The 17,865-nt window shown below is 39.4% G+C and overlaps 1 protein-coding gene across 1 annotated transcript in view; it reads left to right on the top strand.

The window, feature by feature from the left end:
* The window catches only part of LOC122762529 (rho GTPase-activating protein 26-like), a gene marked incomplete at its 3' end in the record, with an annotated part of 43,335 nt that extends 26,491 nt beyond the window's left edge, over positions 1-16,844 (top strand). The window contains exons 3-17 of the mRNA XM_044017734.1: positions 2,476-2,571; positions 3,849-3,910; positions 4,330-4,401; positions 7,897-7,998; positions 8,100-8,210; positions 8,797-8,901; positions 9,895-10,024; positions 10,407-10,507; positions 11,719-11,813; positions 13,286-13,364; positions 14,935-14,971; positions 15,235-15,300; positions 15,689-15,763; positions 16,257-16,341; positions 16,786-16,844. Of these exons, the coding sequence (XP_043873669.1) occupies positions 2,476-2,571; positions 3,849-3,910; positions 4,330-4,401; positions 7,897-7,998; positions 8,100-8,210; positions 8,797-8,901; positions 9,895-10,024; positions 10,407-10,507; positions 11,719-11,813; positions 13,286-13,364; positions 14,935-14,971; positions 15,235-15,300; positions 15,689-15,763; positions 16,257-16,341; positions 16,786-16,844 (1,275 nt within the window). The remainder of the gene's footprint in view (positions 1-2,475; positions 2,572-3,848; positions 3,911-4,329; positions 4,402-7,896; positions 7,999-8,099; positions 8,211-8,796; positions 8,902-9,894; positions 10,025-10,406; positions 10,508-11,718; positions 11,814-13,285; positions 13,365-14,934; positions 14,972-15,234; positions 15,301-15,688; positions 15,764-16,256; positions 16,342-16,785) is intronic.
* Positions 16,845-17,865: the final 1,021 nt, after the last annotated feature.

The following is a 17,865-nucleotide window of genomic DNA, read 5'->3' as shown; positions in this document are numbered from 1 at the left end:
TTGCCAAAATGTACATTGAAACACTGTCCAAGGACAAGTGAGCAAAATGGCAGGGGAAATCAATGAAAAGCAGTTTTTTAAAAATATTTTAATATTGAAAATATGAACTGATGGTCCTTGGATGTGTCTGTTTTGGGGGAAGTCACATGTGCTGCTGACAAACTGACCGGTTTTGAACAACTTGTGACTCTGATTTTTCAGGTATTGAGTAGCCGTCTGCTGAGGTTTCACCTGCTGAGATCTCACTGATGACTTTACCAGGTGCTGAATTTTGGCTTTCACAGAATCACACAACAGGTTTCCCAAACCTAAAAACAGCTTCTCTGTCTCTGTGTCTATTTACCATGTGACTCATTTTAGCGATTCTTAAATATTTGTGTGCACTTCTATATAATTGGTCAGAAAAATAATACATTAGAATAGGAAATTGTATAAATAATTCAAAATATTATTAAAGCATTACCTACCACCTTTGGAACAACCTTGGACTTTCTGGCTCCTGACTGGATGGTGTGTTGTGGATACTGGAAAAGGTTTTCCAGGATTTATTTGCAAACTTCAGAGAGAGAGAAAGAGAGAGAGACCCACATCAATGGCTTGAGTTCTTTTAAAATATATCACACTTTTTTTTTATTAATTTCCAAACATTCCCGTAAAGAAGAAAACCAGCAATTTATGTGTGTTTCCATCCACTGCTGTAGTAGAAAAGTAAAGGAGTCTCAGTCATGTGATTTCTAAGTGTCCTCTTTTATTCGCTGAATCTGTTTCCATTGCACTTATTTAATATTATATTATATATATTATATTATTGATACGCAACTTTTCCACCTCCCGCAGCAAAACAATTGCATAAAAACTTGAATGCAACTTGAATTTCAAGACTTTTTTTTCTGTTTCCATTTAGGTGTTTTTCTTATGAGCAAATCCAAAATGCAAACCATTCACCCTGAATCAGTGATGATTTTTTTTGCCTTTAACCCTTTAACACCCAACACTCCAAATGTCTGTCTGGACTTATTTTTACCATAAAAGGGACAGAAAAATGTCCTGCGAGTAAGTTCTTTTGCCCATTTTTCCACAATAACTTCCAATATCTCAGTTATTTACATGTTACTGCATGTTGAAATAGTGTATTAACAATTTAAAATCAAGCAAACCCAAAAAGTTTTATTTAGAAAAGTTGTACATGAACAACAGATGTATGTATGCATGTTAAATGACTTTGTCTCGTGTTCAAGGGTTAATGGATAGGATGGGACAGCATGAACAGGGAAAGATGATGGCAGATTTACATTATCAGAAAAATGAGTCAATCACATGTGTTCAAACCCGAGCTAAGCTTCATTGTTTTCAGTAAAAATGTCAGTGATGACAACAGCAGAACTAATATTAGTTCAGCCCATGTTGCTTGTATTCTACAATATTTGCCCCCTCCATCATAACTGCTGAGAAAAAGACAGAGAGAGAGTGTGTGTGTGTGTGTGTGTGTGTGTGTGTGTGCTTGCCAGCATGTGTATGTTACGTGGAACACATGCAAGAGCTGCGAGGCCTGTGTTTCATTTCTGAAACTGGCAAACTACAGCAGATCTGTCCAAATACACACACACACACACACACACACACTTTAGTACCAACACCAATGTGGCCAATTGAGCTGCGTGTCTTCTCTCTCTCTCTGCGCTCACTGTCCTCTCCATGACTCCTGTACGTGTTTCTGTGAAACTCCCGATCTCTTCTCTCCTTTCTGTTTCTTTCTCTGCATCCTTGTCTGGATTGGATTTGAGTTCTGTCCATGTTGAAATACATCTTGTGTGTCATGCTTGTGTACATTTTATTTTTATATGTAAAAAAATATGTATATATATATAATGTATATATATACTGAATGAATACATCAGGATATTATTTGTGTATTTAAGTCCTGTGTTTCAGACTTCAGGATATACCGTAGCACGCTGTGTGCGGTTTCTCCGTCTCCGCGGTGCTATTTTTGAGAGGATTCTCTCCTCTCGTTCCTCCCCTCCATCCTTCCTCCGTTTCACAATAATTCAGTGGGACATGCGGTTGACCTTGCCCCGCCCAGCGACAGGAAGTTTGGTAATGGAGGTGACCCTGCCTCGAGTTGAAATGAACAGGAACTCACACTTGCTGTGAGTGTGTTCTTCTCCCGGGACGCCTCTGAGCGCCTCATGTGTTTATATGAAAGTCATTTGCCATCTTTGCTGCTCCACTTGTCTAATGTAAATTAAGGTTAATGACACTTTTTTGGCACTGTGCGCGCACACAAACACAAACCTCTCAAATGTCGACGCTGTCGGCCTTAGTGTGAGAAACTGAGTGTCCACCTGTTGCCATTCAGGCATAGAAAAGTGTAACAAAGCGCGGTGTTCTCTTACATCGTATTATCGAGTTGTTAAAAGTAAGAATGTGGTGCTAATAAGAATTCTTTTGTTTCTCTTTTTTTCTCTCTCTCAGGTTTGTCGACGGCGAAGAGGAAGTTTGCCGACTCCCTCAACGAGTTTAAATTCCAGTGTATCGGAGATGCGGAGACAGATGATGAGATATGCATAGGTGAGTCTGCTGATGTTTGAAGCCTCATACATTTGCTGCACAGGAACTCTCTCATTTACATTCCCTGAAATAGAAATAGGCAAATCAGCTTTTGTTGCCCGAAGAATAACAATAACATTCATATCATAGCAGCTAATTAAAAGTTAAGTCGATTATTATACAGGAAAACCAAATCCAAACAATTTGTCCTCCCCTTTTTTGTAATTTCGCAGTCCTTTTTGAGGTTTTATCTTCATGATATTGCTATTATATAACTCCCCCCCCCACCCCCCCTAATTTCCATGAACTCATCTGGCCTTTGCAGCGCTGTTTTTTGGCCGCCACACCCTCTCATGCTGCCTGGCTCTGTCGGCTGCAGCTCTTCACTGACTTGACCCACCCACCCACCCACCCACCCACCACTGTTCAACGGTGGTTACACTATCTGTCCTCGACTGTTGTGCTAAAGGGTGGTCAACCAACTGAATTAATCTCTCTGTGAACTGAGCACAAGATGTAAATTCTAAAGGTGAAAAAAAAATCGATCTATTCTAAGAAATGTGTGTCCATAATTCTCTCGGCATCCTATTTGTATTGTTCAATGTGATTAGTTTAGAGGTTTTTTTTTTGTTTTTTTTTTTTAATAATCTGATAGTTTTGACATTGTCCTGAGATCCCTTTCTTTTTTTTCAGTTCAATCCAATCTCCAATTTTAGTTCAATCCAATTTCCAAGTACCATATCGTGCAAGTGTGTGTCTGGCATAAACACTGACCTTGTTAGGACCAGCACCAAAACCTGGTCCTTGGGATTAATTAGGATTTGAATCATGCTTAGGTTAAGGTTAGGGTTTAAGTGGCATTAAGTACTTATGGTTAAGGGTTATGGACAGTGTTTTGTTTTGGCTGTACAAATGAATGGAAATCAATACAATGTCCTACGCAGAATAGCTGTACAAACCTGTGTGTGTGTGTGTTTACTGTCCCAACACAGTGCTGCTGTGCCTCACTTGCCAGCGAGATGTGAAAACATTAGCACTGAGCCGTGCTCCCTTTTTGAAAGCTCCATGGAAACAAACCCTTCTGAATCACAGTTTCGTTTCCAATTAATTGCTTTGCTGTGTCATGACTTGAGAGAAAAAAAATTCAGCAAGTGGTCCAAAAATGGAGACAAAGCACCTTTATCCCCCTGCTATGTCGCGCCAACTTTCTTCAAACGCTCTCCCGTTTCTGTTTTATTTTATTTGTTTCCTGCCTCTTATTTTTCCTTTCCCCCATTTTTTTCTCTGTCTGTCATCAGCCAAGTCTCTTCAGGAGTTTGCTGCAGTCCTGCAGAACCTGGAGGATGAGAGGACACGGATGGTGAGTGACTTTGAGAACGTGTGAGAGATATTATAGGTGGGTGGTTACGGGGAGGAAGTAGGGGCTGTATGTGTTCTTAAATCTTCTAATTTCCCAGCAAATATTAATATTTGACATTATTATCATCAGCCCTGCCTGTGAAAATAATGTAATCAGTTTTTTTTAAACAGATAATTCGGGTCGGGAAACAGTTCAACAGTTCAATATATATATATATATATGTATATTTATGTATATGTGTATATATATATATATGTGTATATATATATATATGTATATGTATATGTATATGTATATATATATATGTATGTATATTTTCACTGACATAAATAGCACTTAAAATTTAATAGATTGTCATTTTAAGGATGTCTTTGAAGAGCATACTTGATATCCTGTGACGCCGTTGTGTTTGCCCCCAGATAGAGAATGCCAACGATGTTCTGATCATGCCTTTGGAGCGGTTCAGGAAAGAACAGATCAGCGCTGCCAAGGTAAGGGAGTGACACTGCTCGTCCACACGATCAGAGACACGCAACAAACGGTTGACAACAATCTTAATATCTAGTTGTGTATTTGACTTTAAAGCAGTGATAAGCAGTGTTATTTATCAGCAACTTCAGGAAATATCTCATCTCACTGCGTATGATAAATGCTGTACAGCTTGCAGGTGAAATGATTTGCTGTCTCTGCAACGTTTACCTTCTTTTTTGACGTCACTGATTGTCTTCTTTTCATCAGTACATCAGCATAAATGAAGATATCTGATATATAGTCACTTAATTGTTATACAACTTTCTTCTCTCTGATGTTCTTAGTGTGTCATTCAAAGGTGGATTGTCAAAAATGAAGCTCAATATTATATAGTAATATATAGTATTATATATTACTCATTATATAGTAATATTTCTGCATCCACACTTTTTCCAGGACATAAAAATAAGATAATAGAACATAGCAAATGTCAATCGAGTACTGAAAACAACCTGTATATGCAATAATCTTGACTGAGAATCCACAAAAATTTTAATTTTTAATAAAATGCTATAGCATAAAGAGAACAACATAAACAGATACAAATAGAATTCATATTGCACGTGTCAGGGTTGCCTCTCCTATACTGTCTGACTGCACATCACGGTCTGTGCCATCACTTAACGTGACCTGGATAGGAGATTAGGGGAATATATAATCCCTGCCATAAATCATTCCCTCCCACTGGGGGTCTTCGGAAGCCAACCCGGCTTCCTTATGGCACAGCCGGTGTTGTGTTAGCGCTTCAGTGAGTATACGTTATTTCTACCAGGACAGCGTGGAAGGTATTCAAACACCGAACATGAGCAAGGATATAAACAGGAAGGAAGTTGTTGTATTGTTGTATTTTCCTTATTTTATCTGTTTTAATGTATGGAAATATTCAAAACTTGATGAGGAGACGTCTAATATCTGGCATTTTATTTTATTCAGTTTTTGCACTGTGGACTTAAAGTCAAGTTAAGTTAAAGATGAGCACCACACTGTACTGTTTAGGGGCAGTCTCTTACCCTGTTGGCTAAATATGCTGTGTTTCAGTGTCTGTAATCTTCTTACAGTCGGTCATGGCATACTTACCTCATGCAGTCATTAGCTATAGGACCTACAGGAGTTGTCATAGCAGGGGGCCCCACAGAGACATGCAGCAGTAAACAAGTACATTCTCTGCTCATCCATCCAGATATACAGTAGTAGGTCATTGTTTGATTGTGACATAGTGGTCGTGCATTGATAATTGAAAACATAATCCTCGTTTCGAACCTCAAAGAACTGACAACATTACTTTATCTGATGAGTTTCACAAGAGGAGTTTAAGGAGATTTACGCTGAGTGGATAATCAATAAAGAATAAAACATGCAACAGCTGTTATTTTTAAATTACTGCAAAAATAAGGTGCGTAATAAACATATGTAATGTCTTTTCTGTTATTTTTACACCAAAACGTCAGTCCTACACCGACATCAGAACATCAGCATCATTGCAGGAGAAGTAGTATCATTAATTTCGATTCATTGTTCAGCCCTAAATGATGTCCTGAATGTCTTAGTCGTTAAAGTTTGCTTATCTCTCTCTATCCACTTTCCCACGACTTGTTGAAACATGTACAGTAGTGTTGAAGACACAGTTGTCATGGTTATCATAGTGCACCTTCTCTGTCACTGTTATCAATCTGTTGGTTCTATGAAAAATAAACAAACACAACAACAACATCTTGCAGAAACAAACGAGCTGAGATGTGGCGAAGTCTTTGGTCGGCATCGTGTTTTCAGTCCGACGTTTATTGACGTAATTGTTGACATGACATCAGCAGTTAAGTGTGTAGAGTCCAACCCAACTGGAGTCATGAGTCAGTGCGGTGGCAGGACATGATGCAGCATCGAAACACTCATCATCATTATAATTATTATTATGTTACTCATTATGTTACTCTTCTGGCTAAAGAGAAGGAGTGCCATCGGTGGGTTTGCACAGTGGGAGGACACTGCCATCTGCTGGGCTTGGGTAGAAATTACACAATAAACCTGTTTGAATGGCTCTTCAACTTTTTTAAGAAAAATGTTAACAAAATATGCATCATACACATCATGTATTTGAATTTAACCTTAATTTTAACTGCAACGGTGAAAATCCAACACACGCGCATACACACTCACAGGCAGTTAGTCATTGTTGTGTATTTTTAAAAGTTCTAAAATGTTCTGAAATCCATGTTGAGGGATAAATTCTGCAAGTCTTTGCAGCAGTGAATAGTGAAAGTCAACGACACAAACTTAAAAGCAGGAGGATTTGTTGTTCCGAGGAATGTTTTTAACATTTTCTGATGCTTTCTGCAGCTGTTGTCTGCTCCTCCTCGCGTGCCCTGAGGAATAAACGTAGCTGGTTGGCGAAACTGTCATTAAGAGAGAAACGCCGGTGTCATGTGACTACTACAGACGCATCATGATAATCAAAGTAATTAACAAGAACAAATTTATGACCACTTATGAAGAAGTCTAATTAAATACAACGTGGGTGAAGACAGCTGGTACTTTTACACCGTTGTAAGTCCATTTTTACCCCAGTATTGTATTTTTGATTTTCAGTGTACACCTGAATCTCACTGTGTCAAAATACCTTTAACTGTGCTGCCAGTTCCAATAAAGAGGAAAAGAAAATGCATAAGGTCAACAGAGGTTTGGTAATTAACTCTGTTGCAATTAAACGCAGCGTTATACTGGTTTAAAAAAAACTGTTCATTCAGTTATGAAGTAAAAACTAGTGATGGATTTGCACAGATCCTTGTTTTTTGGACACAGTGCCAAATGTTCAGATGATGATAAGAAACCCAATTTTAGAACCTTGTGTTAAAACACTAATGTGGAGTTTGGCATAAAGAAATAATCTGCCTTCTTCTTATGTTTTCACTTCTCTCCTTTTATTTCCCTCTGTATACTTTGAATTAGATTAGAGCTTAATCATTCTAACATGAGTGACGCTGGCTGTCTAATGAATAGAAAGGGCCTTGTGTGTTTCCCCCTTCCCTTTTTAATCTTCCTGGACACTTTCCCCATTTTTTTCCTCTTGAAGCTAAAGTAATACACGCCCTGCTCCATGTAGTCCCTGGTTTATCATCCGTCCATCTGTCTGTCTCTCTCATGTTGATGATCTCAGCTGCTCTGATGAAGCAGTCAGTTGTTTTATAAGCAGCTGTGTTCCCCAGAGGGACAAAGTCAAACTAGTCTCCCCGTCAAATGGAAAAAATGTGAAAGCTCTCTCCACACACCCACGACGAAGGCCACATTGGGCTCTGCACTAAAAACATCTGCCACTAGACTGATGTGTTCCAATTAGTCCGTGACAATATATTTTAAGTTAACTGATGTTTGGGTTACTACAACTGCAGACAGAGAAAAAAAAAAGATTCCATTGTTTCCCACCCTAATAAAAGTTTTCTTCCTTGATTTATTTGTTACAGGAAGCCAAGAAAAAGTATGACAAAGAGACAGAGAAGTACTGCGCGGTGCTGGAGAAACATCTTAGCCTTTCAGCCAAGAAGAAAGAGTCCCATCTACATGAAGTAAGATCATTCTGTCTCAGATTAAGTCTGCACTTCTCTTTCTTGCACCCGATTACTTTACTCCATCAGTGTCCTCAAACTCCTCTCTCTCCCCGCTGCAGGCGGACAACCAGGTCGACAACGTACGGCAGCATTTCTACGAGGTTTCGCTGGAGTATGTCTTCAAGGTGCAGGAAGTCCAGGAGAGGAAGATGTTTGACTTTGTGGAGCCTGTGAGATGACACCTTTTTTTTTGATTGCCCCTATTTATTTATTTATTCTTGAATCTCCTTTCCTCAAAGTTGCTGCACACACACACACATGCTGTTTTTTTTTGTTTTTCTTTTTTATTATTCATCATTCACTCACTTTGAGACATGCATCACAGTCCACACCCTGCAGCTGCTCTCTGACATAATTCTTTTGTTGATGGCGAACTAAAACATCAGGGTTTAGTGCAGTGTGTTATGCGAGAGCATCTACAGTGGAATACACTCGTACATACACACACAACATTGTATTTCACACTTCTCTACATGCCTCTTGTCTTTTTTCCATGACCAACCCACCTCTGTTTTCTTCCCTGTGTTCTTATTTTGCACTTTCTCACTCACCTCCTCCAAATCCTCATCCCTTTCCTCGCTCTTCACGCTCTCATTCTCTCCTCCTCCGCTTGTCCTCATCCTTGGCTCACATCACCCAACTTCCCAATCAACCGTCTTGTCCTCCTCTTCCTCCTCCTCCTCCTCCTCACTGTACTTGTCGCCGTCTTCATACCCACCCTTCACGTCCTCTACTGTCCTGCTCTTTCCCCCTCAGCTGCTGGCGTTCCTCCAAGGCCTGTTCACTTACTATCACCATGGCTATGAGCTGGCAAAGGACTTCAATCACTTCAAGACTGATCTAACCATCAGCATACAGAATGTAAGACTAATGACTGCATTGGCTGCAAGGTCACACCATTTTTTACCAATAAAGTCAAAATAGTAAAGATTAGGACTATGTATTGGCAAGAATCTGGCGATACGGTACAGATATTATGAACAAGGCAATGTATTGCACATTTTTTCCCAATTTTAAGACATACTATTGTAATAAAACTAACTATTTTATATGCTTTAACAACACACTTTGTCTTGTTAGACGAGTGGAAGAAGGGGGAGAAAGTCAACTGGTCACAAACCTCCTGCCAACTAGTGGTCAGAGGTTTAAATACAACACTAAACATCTGATACAGCAGTATAATGAGTCAAAAATCAATAAAGTATCATAAAGAAGCGACAATTTTTATTTATTTTTTTTAAAAAAGGCACTGTTTTTACAAGATTTTTTATTTCGGGGTCTGTTTTACATTTTTTTTGCTCCTCAACGCGTCCAAAGGAAGTCGGTTGCAATCTGAGAAGCTCCAGGAGGAACATGTAAGCCCACTAGCCCTCCTGCCCAGTCAGCCTGCCTGAGTGTGTTCTTTCCATCCGAACAACCGAAAAAGTCCTGAGGTGCCTGCGCAAAGTCTTATTACTTTGTTTAGTTTATTAGTTTAGTTGAAAGGGACCATGTACAGAACCAGGTCTATACCAAACCCAAAGCAAAGTAAAACTGGATTAAACCAAACTCAACTGGGACATCTTTGCTTTCAATTCAGCGATCAAGACGGGAAGCTTCTCCGCTCTCATTCACTCAGAAAAACTCATTCCCCTCGTTAAAAATCTCGTTAAAACAGACCCAAATATTTCTTTAAAGGTAAATACGCTACAATCTGCACAAGATTGCTGGTTGCTTTATTGAAATTAAAGGGACATTTGATGCAATAATGCACTGTTTTGCATATCCTGGTGCATGCCATAAGTCGAATAAAGTCCCTGCTGTTAAGCCTTTGCTGGATCACGCATGTCCCTCCCTGTACTCGTGTTTGGACAGACGAGGAACCGCTTCGAGAGCACGCGGTCGGAGGTCGAGATTCTGATGAGGAAGATGAAGGAGAATCCACATGATCACAAGAGCGTCAGCCAGCACACCATGGAGGGATACCTGTTTGTGCAGGAGAAGCGTATGTAGCCCCCTCCTCTCTCTCTCTATAATACGTTAACACGTTACATCTTACAAAAGGGACACATTAAAGCATCATTTTATAGCGTTTGAGTACCAGGGTCTGTGCGCATGGTCTGATACAGTACATCCATGTTAGTCTCTCACACATGACAGTATTCACAGTGCAAAAGAACAAACAAAATGACATTTAACAGATTCCAGTGATCTGCTGGAGGTGTGACGGCAGCTCTGACTGGGTACCATGGTAACATATTTAGTACTGAAGCCGCTCTGACTAAGACTCACTCATATTTTTTCTGTCCGTCTCCTCCTACTTCCTCTATTTTAGTGTTTTCTTCATCTCTCTCTCTCTCTCCGTTATTTTCTCTCTTTCCACGCAGGCTCATTTGTCTCGACCTGGGTGAAGTACTACTGCAGATATCACCGTGAGCCCAAGAGGGTGACCATGGTTCTGTTTGACCCCAAATCAGGAGGCAAAACGGTGAGGTTTAAACGCACACGTTAAGCTTATGTAGTTTCTTGTATCTCACAAACATAGGATGCAACGGACTTGCAGAAGTAGGGATGTCCCGATCCTGATCTTAGTTGATTTGGGCATTTTTTTGGGGTCACAGTGGATGAACGTCCAGTTTACTACAATGACATTAGACATTAATGTTTGTGCAGATACAGTAAATTCAGAGGTGTGACCTGCAACCAGGCTCCTATTGGACAACATGAGGTGTCATTTCCACTGGTTTCCACTCACATTATGTTCTATTTTCCTCTTAAATGGGACCCAAATATGCAAAACTGAAGACCTGAAATTACTGATTGATGCCATACAATCTCACAAATCTTTCAATTCTTTGAACCCTAAAGACAAATTTCATTCACAGACACAAACACTCACACATATGTTGACCATAGCAACTCTTCCCATCCCACTGGGCTGCTTTCCCCTGAGCCCAAAAGGTCTCACCGGGTACTGGGGTGTTTTTGTTATTCCTCATATGTGACATCTGGTCTCACGAGATATTTTCCAGAGACGCTGCATTAGAAGTAAAGTTTCAGTATCAAAACAGAGCACTTATGGCACTTCTTAGCCTTTTTATGGCAGTGCATAATGTCAAACAATAATTTTGAGCAAGCGTCTCTAATCACTACACATTAATTGTGAATAATGCAAAAGTAATCTTATTTGATAGTTGTCACAGAGCTTTTTGAGTTGTTGCTGTAACTGGGGTCAGAGTAGAAGTAGAACAAACACTTCATGTCACAAAAAGCCTGTCCGTCTTAAGTCTTGAATGTCAAAGTAAAGTTCAGCTGTTTCCAAAGCACTTTCTGTCTTGTGCTGCCTGAGGTGGAATATGCACCTTTACGTAATATACTGCGACTACAGAGCCTTAGTTTTTTGTTTGTTTTTTTGCAATAAAACATGCAGTCAATTTAGCTTTAGTACCTGAATCTTAGCTCTTAGTTTTAAATCATTTTACACGCTAATGCTGAATTCGTAAAACATGTCACTGCCCATCTCATGCTTCCATGCACAATATCATCAGGGGAGCATTTTAAATGAGGAAGGGAGATGAATCCCCAGGTTTGTAGCTCTGTCTCTGTGTATGTTCTCCAGGTTTTTTCTGCTTTGATGATCATTTATAAAAATGAAATAGATTTGAGTTTGTTGTCTCTCTGACACTATCTCCTTTTCAGGGAGACGAGGAGAGTTTCACGCTCAAGTCCTGCACCAGGAGGAAGACGGAGTCGATCGAAAAGAGGTTCTGTTTCGATGTCGAGGCTGTGGACAGGTCAGTGAGTGTGAATGAAGGCACGTGACGGTCATTTTATGAACGTATGAAACTGTTAACAACAGTCATTTCAAAGACCTAATTCTCCAACTGTGTCACAAATATTGTTCTCCCAAAAAGAAGAAAATAAACAGCCCAAACATGTTTTTATTTACATTTTTTCACAGTCTGTGCATAGTGAAGCCTGCGATCTATTGGATTATAGGATATAGGACCAGTGTCGAAGCGATACCGATTCCCATCCCTAACTACAATAGGGTCTTGTGTGTGAATCAATTTATTTCACAGCTTATGTAACAATATTGTCATAGGTTTTCAGGAAATTAAAATTAAAAAAATTTTAAATCGCAAACTGAGAAAAGGCACAAGCATGTCAGGACTCTATTACACAAAAAAAAAAAATCACTCTAAATTGGCTATAGGTGTGAGTGAGAGTGGACAGTTGTCTGTGTCTAAGTGTCCCTGTGACCCCCCCCCTCGACCACCGCGACCCTCATGTGGAGGATAAAGCGGTAGAAGATGGATAGATGTGATGAGGTGTTTCTACTTGAGGTGTAATAGCTGGTAGAATACACAAGAGGGTGCCGCTCAGTTGGTACGGATGTGAACGGCAAACATCAGGCTCTGCTTGTGTTTGTTTTCTTCCCTCCTCATCGTCGGCCTCAGCCTTCCTCCTGTAAATCACCTTGTCACCATCTCATACTTTTCTCTCTTCTTACCACATTGCTAATTTAGTTCACATTGATCTGTCATTAACGGCATGCTAAAGACAACAAAAGAACAAAGAGGCTCCATGTATGCTGCGTGATTGTCTGTCCCGACAGACGAGCTGGCATGAATAAGTGTTTTTTTTGCTGTGTTGCTTTGCACATCATCGTCTGTTAATCTACCCCTGTACACACTGTGGCTGCACGCAACATGTGAGCGTGTTTTTAGACGAGTGTGATTTGCTGCTGCTGATATACTTTAATATACTCTGAACACTAAAACTGTGTGTGTGTGTGTGTGTGAGTGAGTGAGCAGATCCTCATTAGCTTATTCAAGCATTTATGAGCAAAGTCCTTCATCCACCTTTCTTCCTTTTATGGAGAAAGAAGTGTTGATGGTGGTGTTTTAGGTGGAAAAGCGATACTGTCGTCATTCCTCAGGCGCCCATACATGAATATACTTTCCTTTTCAGTGTGTGTGATTCTCCTACACAAGAAATAACAGAAAAGTGTTTTTTTTTTAAGTAAAACATTTTCAATTAAGTGTATTTTTTTTGCCCGTTAACATTGAACAGGTTTTCTTAATTAAGCGATACAAATGTTTGCACTGGAGAAGAATGCTCTCTGCTTTTTTTGTTTGATATTATAACAGCTGTTGTTAGTTTTTTTTTTTCCAAGGTGCCGCAGCACATGTGTGTTTGATAGACTGGGTTTTGCCTCTAATTTCTATGTCAAATAAGCGTCCGTGTGTTTTTGTGTGCGAAGGCCGGGAGTGATCACCATGCAGGCTCTGTCGGAGGAAGACCGCAGGTTGTGGATGGAAGCCAGGGACGGGAGAGAACCGGTACGTTACCATGGTGACAGGTTTGTTCTTATGTGATAATAAGAAAGAGAGAGACGAGGACGGACAACGTGTCCGTTAAGTACAGCAAGAGCTCCGACGTGACGTTGTCTTTGATCATTTTCTCGTTTTTACTTCCTTTTTTCTTTTCTTTTTTGCAGAGAATAACTTTTTCAAGGACGGAGCTTTGACTCACTTCTTTTTTTTGTTGATAATATGACAGAGTTTAATTCTCCACAATAAAACAGTGTTTGTTTCTGAGCTCCTTTTCAATTTTTCATTAGAAATTATGTCACGGTCCTAATTTTATGACTTATTTGCTCCATTTTGTGTATTTCTGAGCTCAACTTTCCACTTGAGGTGTTTCTATTGCTATTATTAAAATCCTAAAGAGGTATTTATCAATCTTTTGAGAGAATGGCTGCGTTGTCTTACCAAGCAGTAATTTCTTTTGTGAAATACTGCACGCATTAATGCCGTAGGTGTCCAACAATCAGACACTCTTGGTGGTTAGGTTAGAAGGGAAACTAATTTGAGCTACTTGAGGGGCTTGAGTTAACCTAACCTTACCTATCCATGACCCCATGCGAAGATAAGGTAAATTTTACTTCTATATCACATTTTAAAAACAACTTCGGTTGAAATGGAAAGCTGAAATTGCACAATGAAATTATGAGGTCAAATCCGGGGTTGATCAGAGCTGCTGCGACCGACGCCGCCACAATGGACCAACCTGTCCGCATGTGTCGTTCATACATGTTTTGATAATGGGAGGAAACCGGAGAGCTTGGAGGAAACCCTCGCTGACACAGGAAACATTCAAATCCCACACAGAAAGGTCCCCAGACCAGCAATCAAACCCGACACCCTCCTGCTGTGAGGCGTGCCGTGAGCAAAGCGCTGACCACGAAAAATAATAAAACAATTAAAACAGGGTATTAAAGTTACTTAGGGTATATTTTGCTCCCAAGTAAATTTAATATAAACTATGTCTGCCACAAAGGGTCACACGTCAAAAAAAGGTTTGGGACCCACTGGCATTCAACCGTTATCGTCCATAATAATAAGTCATTAGTTTGTAGAAGGACAGTTGAGTGACAGCCAGTCTCCCCAGCCATGCCTTTTTTAATACATACTGTAGTTCTTTCACTCTGTGTCACTCTGTGTGTGTTTGTGTGCTGCTTTTCCACACCGTCATCTTGTTATGTTCATGTCCTGACACTTATCCCATCACAGTGTCAACATATAAATGCACAAAGGTTATGGGCATCCGTAAATGCAGGCTTGAGCAAGCAGCAGAAGCAGCAGCTCCAATAATCTGTGATGTGATGTTGACGTCCGTTTTTCACGCTTGCTGTCTTTGCTTTTGTTTTTTTGCGACGTCTTCTTCTTATATTAAAAATAGTGGGTGCATATGAGCGTAAACACACAGTCGTACATTAGTTCCATCTCTTGTATAATTCTGTTGTCTAACCAGCAGACGTGATGTTTGGTAACGTGTAAATGTCTCATATCCGTATCATACATGTGTTTGATGTAGTTGTAAATAAACAAATTTGTATTGTGTTTCCAGGTGTACAATCTAAACAGAGACAACCAGACTGAAGGCAGTAAGTGGCTTTTAGTAGGATTCATTAACTGTCATTATCGCCTGATTTTCCCCTATTGCCAAGGTTCTGTTTATAATGTGTTATATATGTGTTCATTTATATGGAATAGTTCAGTATTTATGCACATATTATTTCAATTTCTTAAGCATTTCTTATCCTGCAAAGGCGAACAAATACGTAAATTAAGAGAAAGATTTTTTTTCCATCTGAATCTGATGCGTTTCATGGCTCACACTGACTCTGCTCATCTCTCTTTCCATCAGTGGCTCAGCTGGATGTCACCGGGTTTAACGTAATGAAAAAATTCATCTACGCCGTGGAGACTCGAGGTAAAGCATTATCTCGGACTCTGTAGGGTTTTCTGCCCACAGCTACATCATGTACCACACACACAAAGAGTGGTGTGGAAATGACAGGAGTCAAAGTCCACCTGCAGGATTTAAACCCTCCTTCCCGTTGAGCGTGTGATCTCGTGATGCATCGGGAAGTCCCCCTCTCCTCTCCACAACACGTCATTCTTCTAAAATGTCACGGGAAAGGTCCACATGTGCTTGTATCATTACCTTCCCCCCCATTTATCTGCCATGCCGACAGAGCATCCTCTACGAAACACTGTTGGAAAGATACATTTTCATTTATAGAACAATGCAGTTGTGTCTTTTTTCTTTATTAAATATAAAGTTTCTAAGATTTCTATTGATTCCCTCTCTGCTGTAGGTATCAACGAGCAGGGATTGTACAGAATCGTTGGTGTCAACTCCAGAGTACAGAAACTACTGAGCTTGACTATGGGTAAACATGAAAACACACGTGTTTATTTGAAATTTAAAATAAAATGTATTTGTCCTAGTTTTTTTAAATTGCTGCTTGAATAATACGCAACTCCTTATATGGACATCCTGGGGTGTGTGTGTTTATAGGTCACATATTCAGGCTTTAAACACTTCTTAAGTGTTGTAGAGTCAAAGTTATGATTCATTTTATATTGCGTTTTTATTAGTGATGTTAAGTCACAAAATGAGAGCGTTTTTCTTTTGCTTTTTGTTCATAAAAACGAGCCGAGTGAACTTTGAACTGCAACGTATTTTTAACATGTTTATATAGTTGGTGAAAATGAAATAAATGTTTTCTCAGATTGCCTAAAGATTATGCTGAAAAATAAGGATATAAGACACCCTATATTGCACATTCTTATATACTGTACGTTTTAACATAGTAATGGAAAAACAAATCAGCCGTAATTCTCTGTGTTCTAAATGTTAATCTCCATGGTTTTGTTCATTAGATCCGAAGACATATGCTGATGTGGAGCTGGAAAACCCAGAGTGGGAGATCAAGACCATCACAAGTTCTATCAAACATTATCTCAGGTTTGTGTGAAAAGGCTTTTTAAGACTGAACATAAGAGGCAGAACCACCACCATTCCCGCATTACATTAGTATTTCCATATTCATAGATAAAGCTTCACCACTGCACCACAGTGGGTTGAGAAACCCATATGAAGTGAGTGAATAGATTTACACTGTACACAACTGGCACACAAATGTAACCAGACAAACATGTGTGTGTGGACTGTGGACACATCAAAGCATCGGGACCTCAGGTCAGATGTCACCGAGAACCAACAGGAAACATTTTGACTCCTCGGGCTGCAGCAATAAACTGGTGTCCAGCTGTGGGGGGAGGAAGAATTACACGTGTGGAAGAACATCATTCAGATTTATTGATTTTTCTACAAAGCAACCAACATCTGAGCTCCTCTGACATTCTCCACCTGACAGCCGTGTCTTCTTCTGTTTTTTCTTCTTTACAGGATGCTGCCTGCACCTCTCATGACTTACCAGTACCAGAGGAGCTTCATCAAAGCTGCCAGTGAGTGTTCTCTGTGTCTTATTTGCCTGAAACGCTTCACATCACTGTGCAGTAACAACGTAGTAATGGTAGAGTAATGATTTGAGTTGAGAAGATAGTATTATTGTAACACTATCTTATTTCTGATGACATTTCCAGCTCGATAATAATGTAATATAGTGGTTATAAGGTGGTAGAGCTGAAACAATTACTCGATTGATTGATTACTAAATTAATCGACAACTATTTTGATAATCGTCTCATCGGTTTGAAGCTTTTTTTTAAGCACAATTTCATGATTGTTTCAGTTTCTTAAATGTGAATATTGTCTGGTTTCTTTGCTTCATATTACAAAGAAACGTGATATTTCTTTGTAATATAAAGACATTTTCTGACATTTTATGGACCAAACAATTACTCCAATAATCGATTACTCCAATAGTCGTTAGCTGCAGCGCTATAAGGTGGTAATATTTCAGTATTAACATGTTATTTCCAAAGTAATATCCAGGTAATAACATGACTATAGGCTAACATGAGAGTAATGCCTTCACATGGAATAGTTTGTCAATCAAAATTCATAATTACTATATTATGAAGTTGAAATGTGTGCTTGTTTATGTCCCGTTGTTATTTACCAAGCTATAATTACAAGAGAAAACAGTGTAAGGCTGAAACAATTACTCGATTGATCAGTTACTAAATTAATGGGTAACTATTTAGATTCATCGGTTTAAGTATTTAAACCAGTTTTCCTTTGATTTTTCAGCTTTGTTAATGTGAATATTTTCTGGTTTCTTTGCTCCATAAAACAAAGAAATCGTTCAAACTGAGTCATTTTGGTTTGTGGACAAAAAAAAGACGCTTGAGAAACTGATCAATATTTTTCAGACCAAACGATTACACAAATAATCAAGAAAATATTTCTTAGCTGCAGCCGTACCATACTATTACCATGTGTTACCCTCTACAATGTTCATTCATGACAAACTCTCGGGCAGTTTAACATTCGTTACACGTACATTATAAAATCATTGCAACC

This window comes from Solea senegalensis, unplaced genomic scaffold (assembly GCF_019176455.1).
Source record: "Solea senegalensis isolate Sse05_10M unplaced genomic scaffold, IFAPA_SoseM_1 scf7180000015780, whole genome shotgun sequence".
Taxonomy (NCBI): domain Eukaryota; kingdom Metazoa; phylum Chordata; class Actinopteri; order Pleuronectiformes; family Soleidae; genus Solea; species Solea senegalensis.
This window is presented reverse-complemented; position numbering and strand designations above follow the sequence as displayed.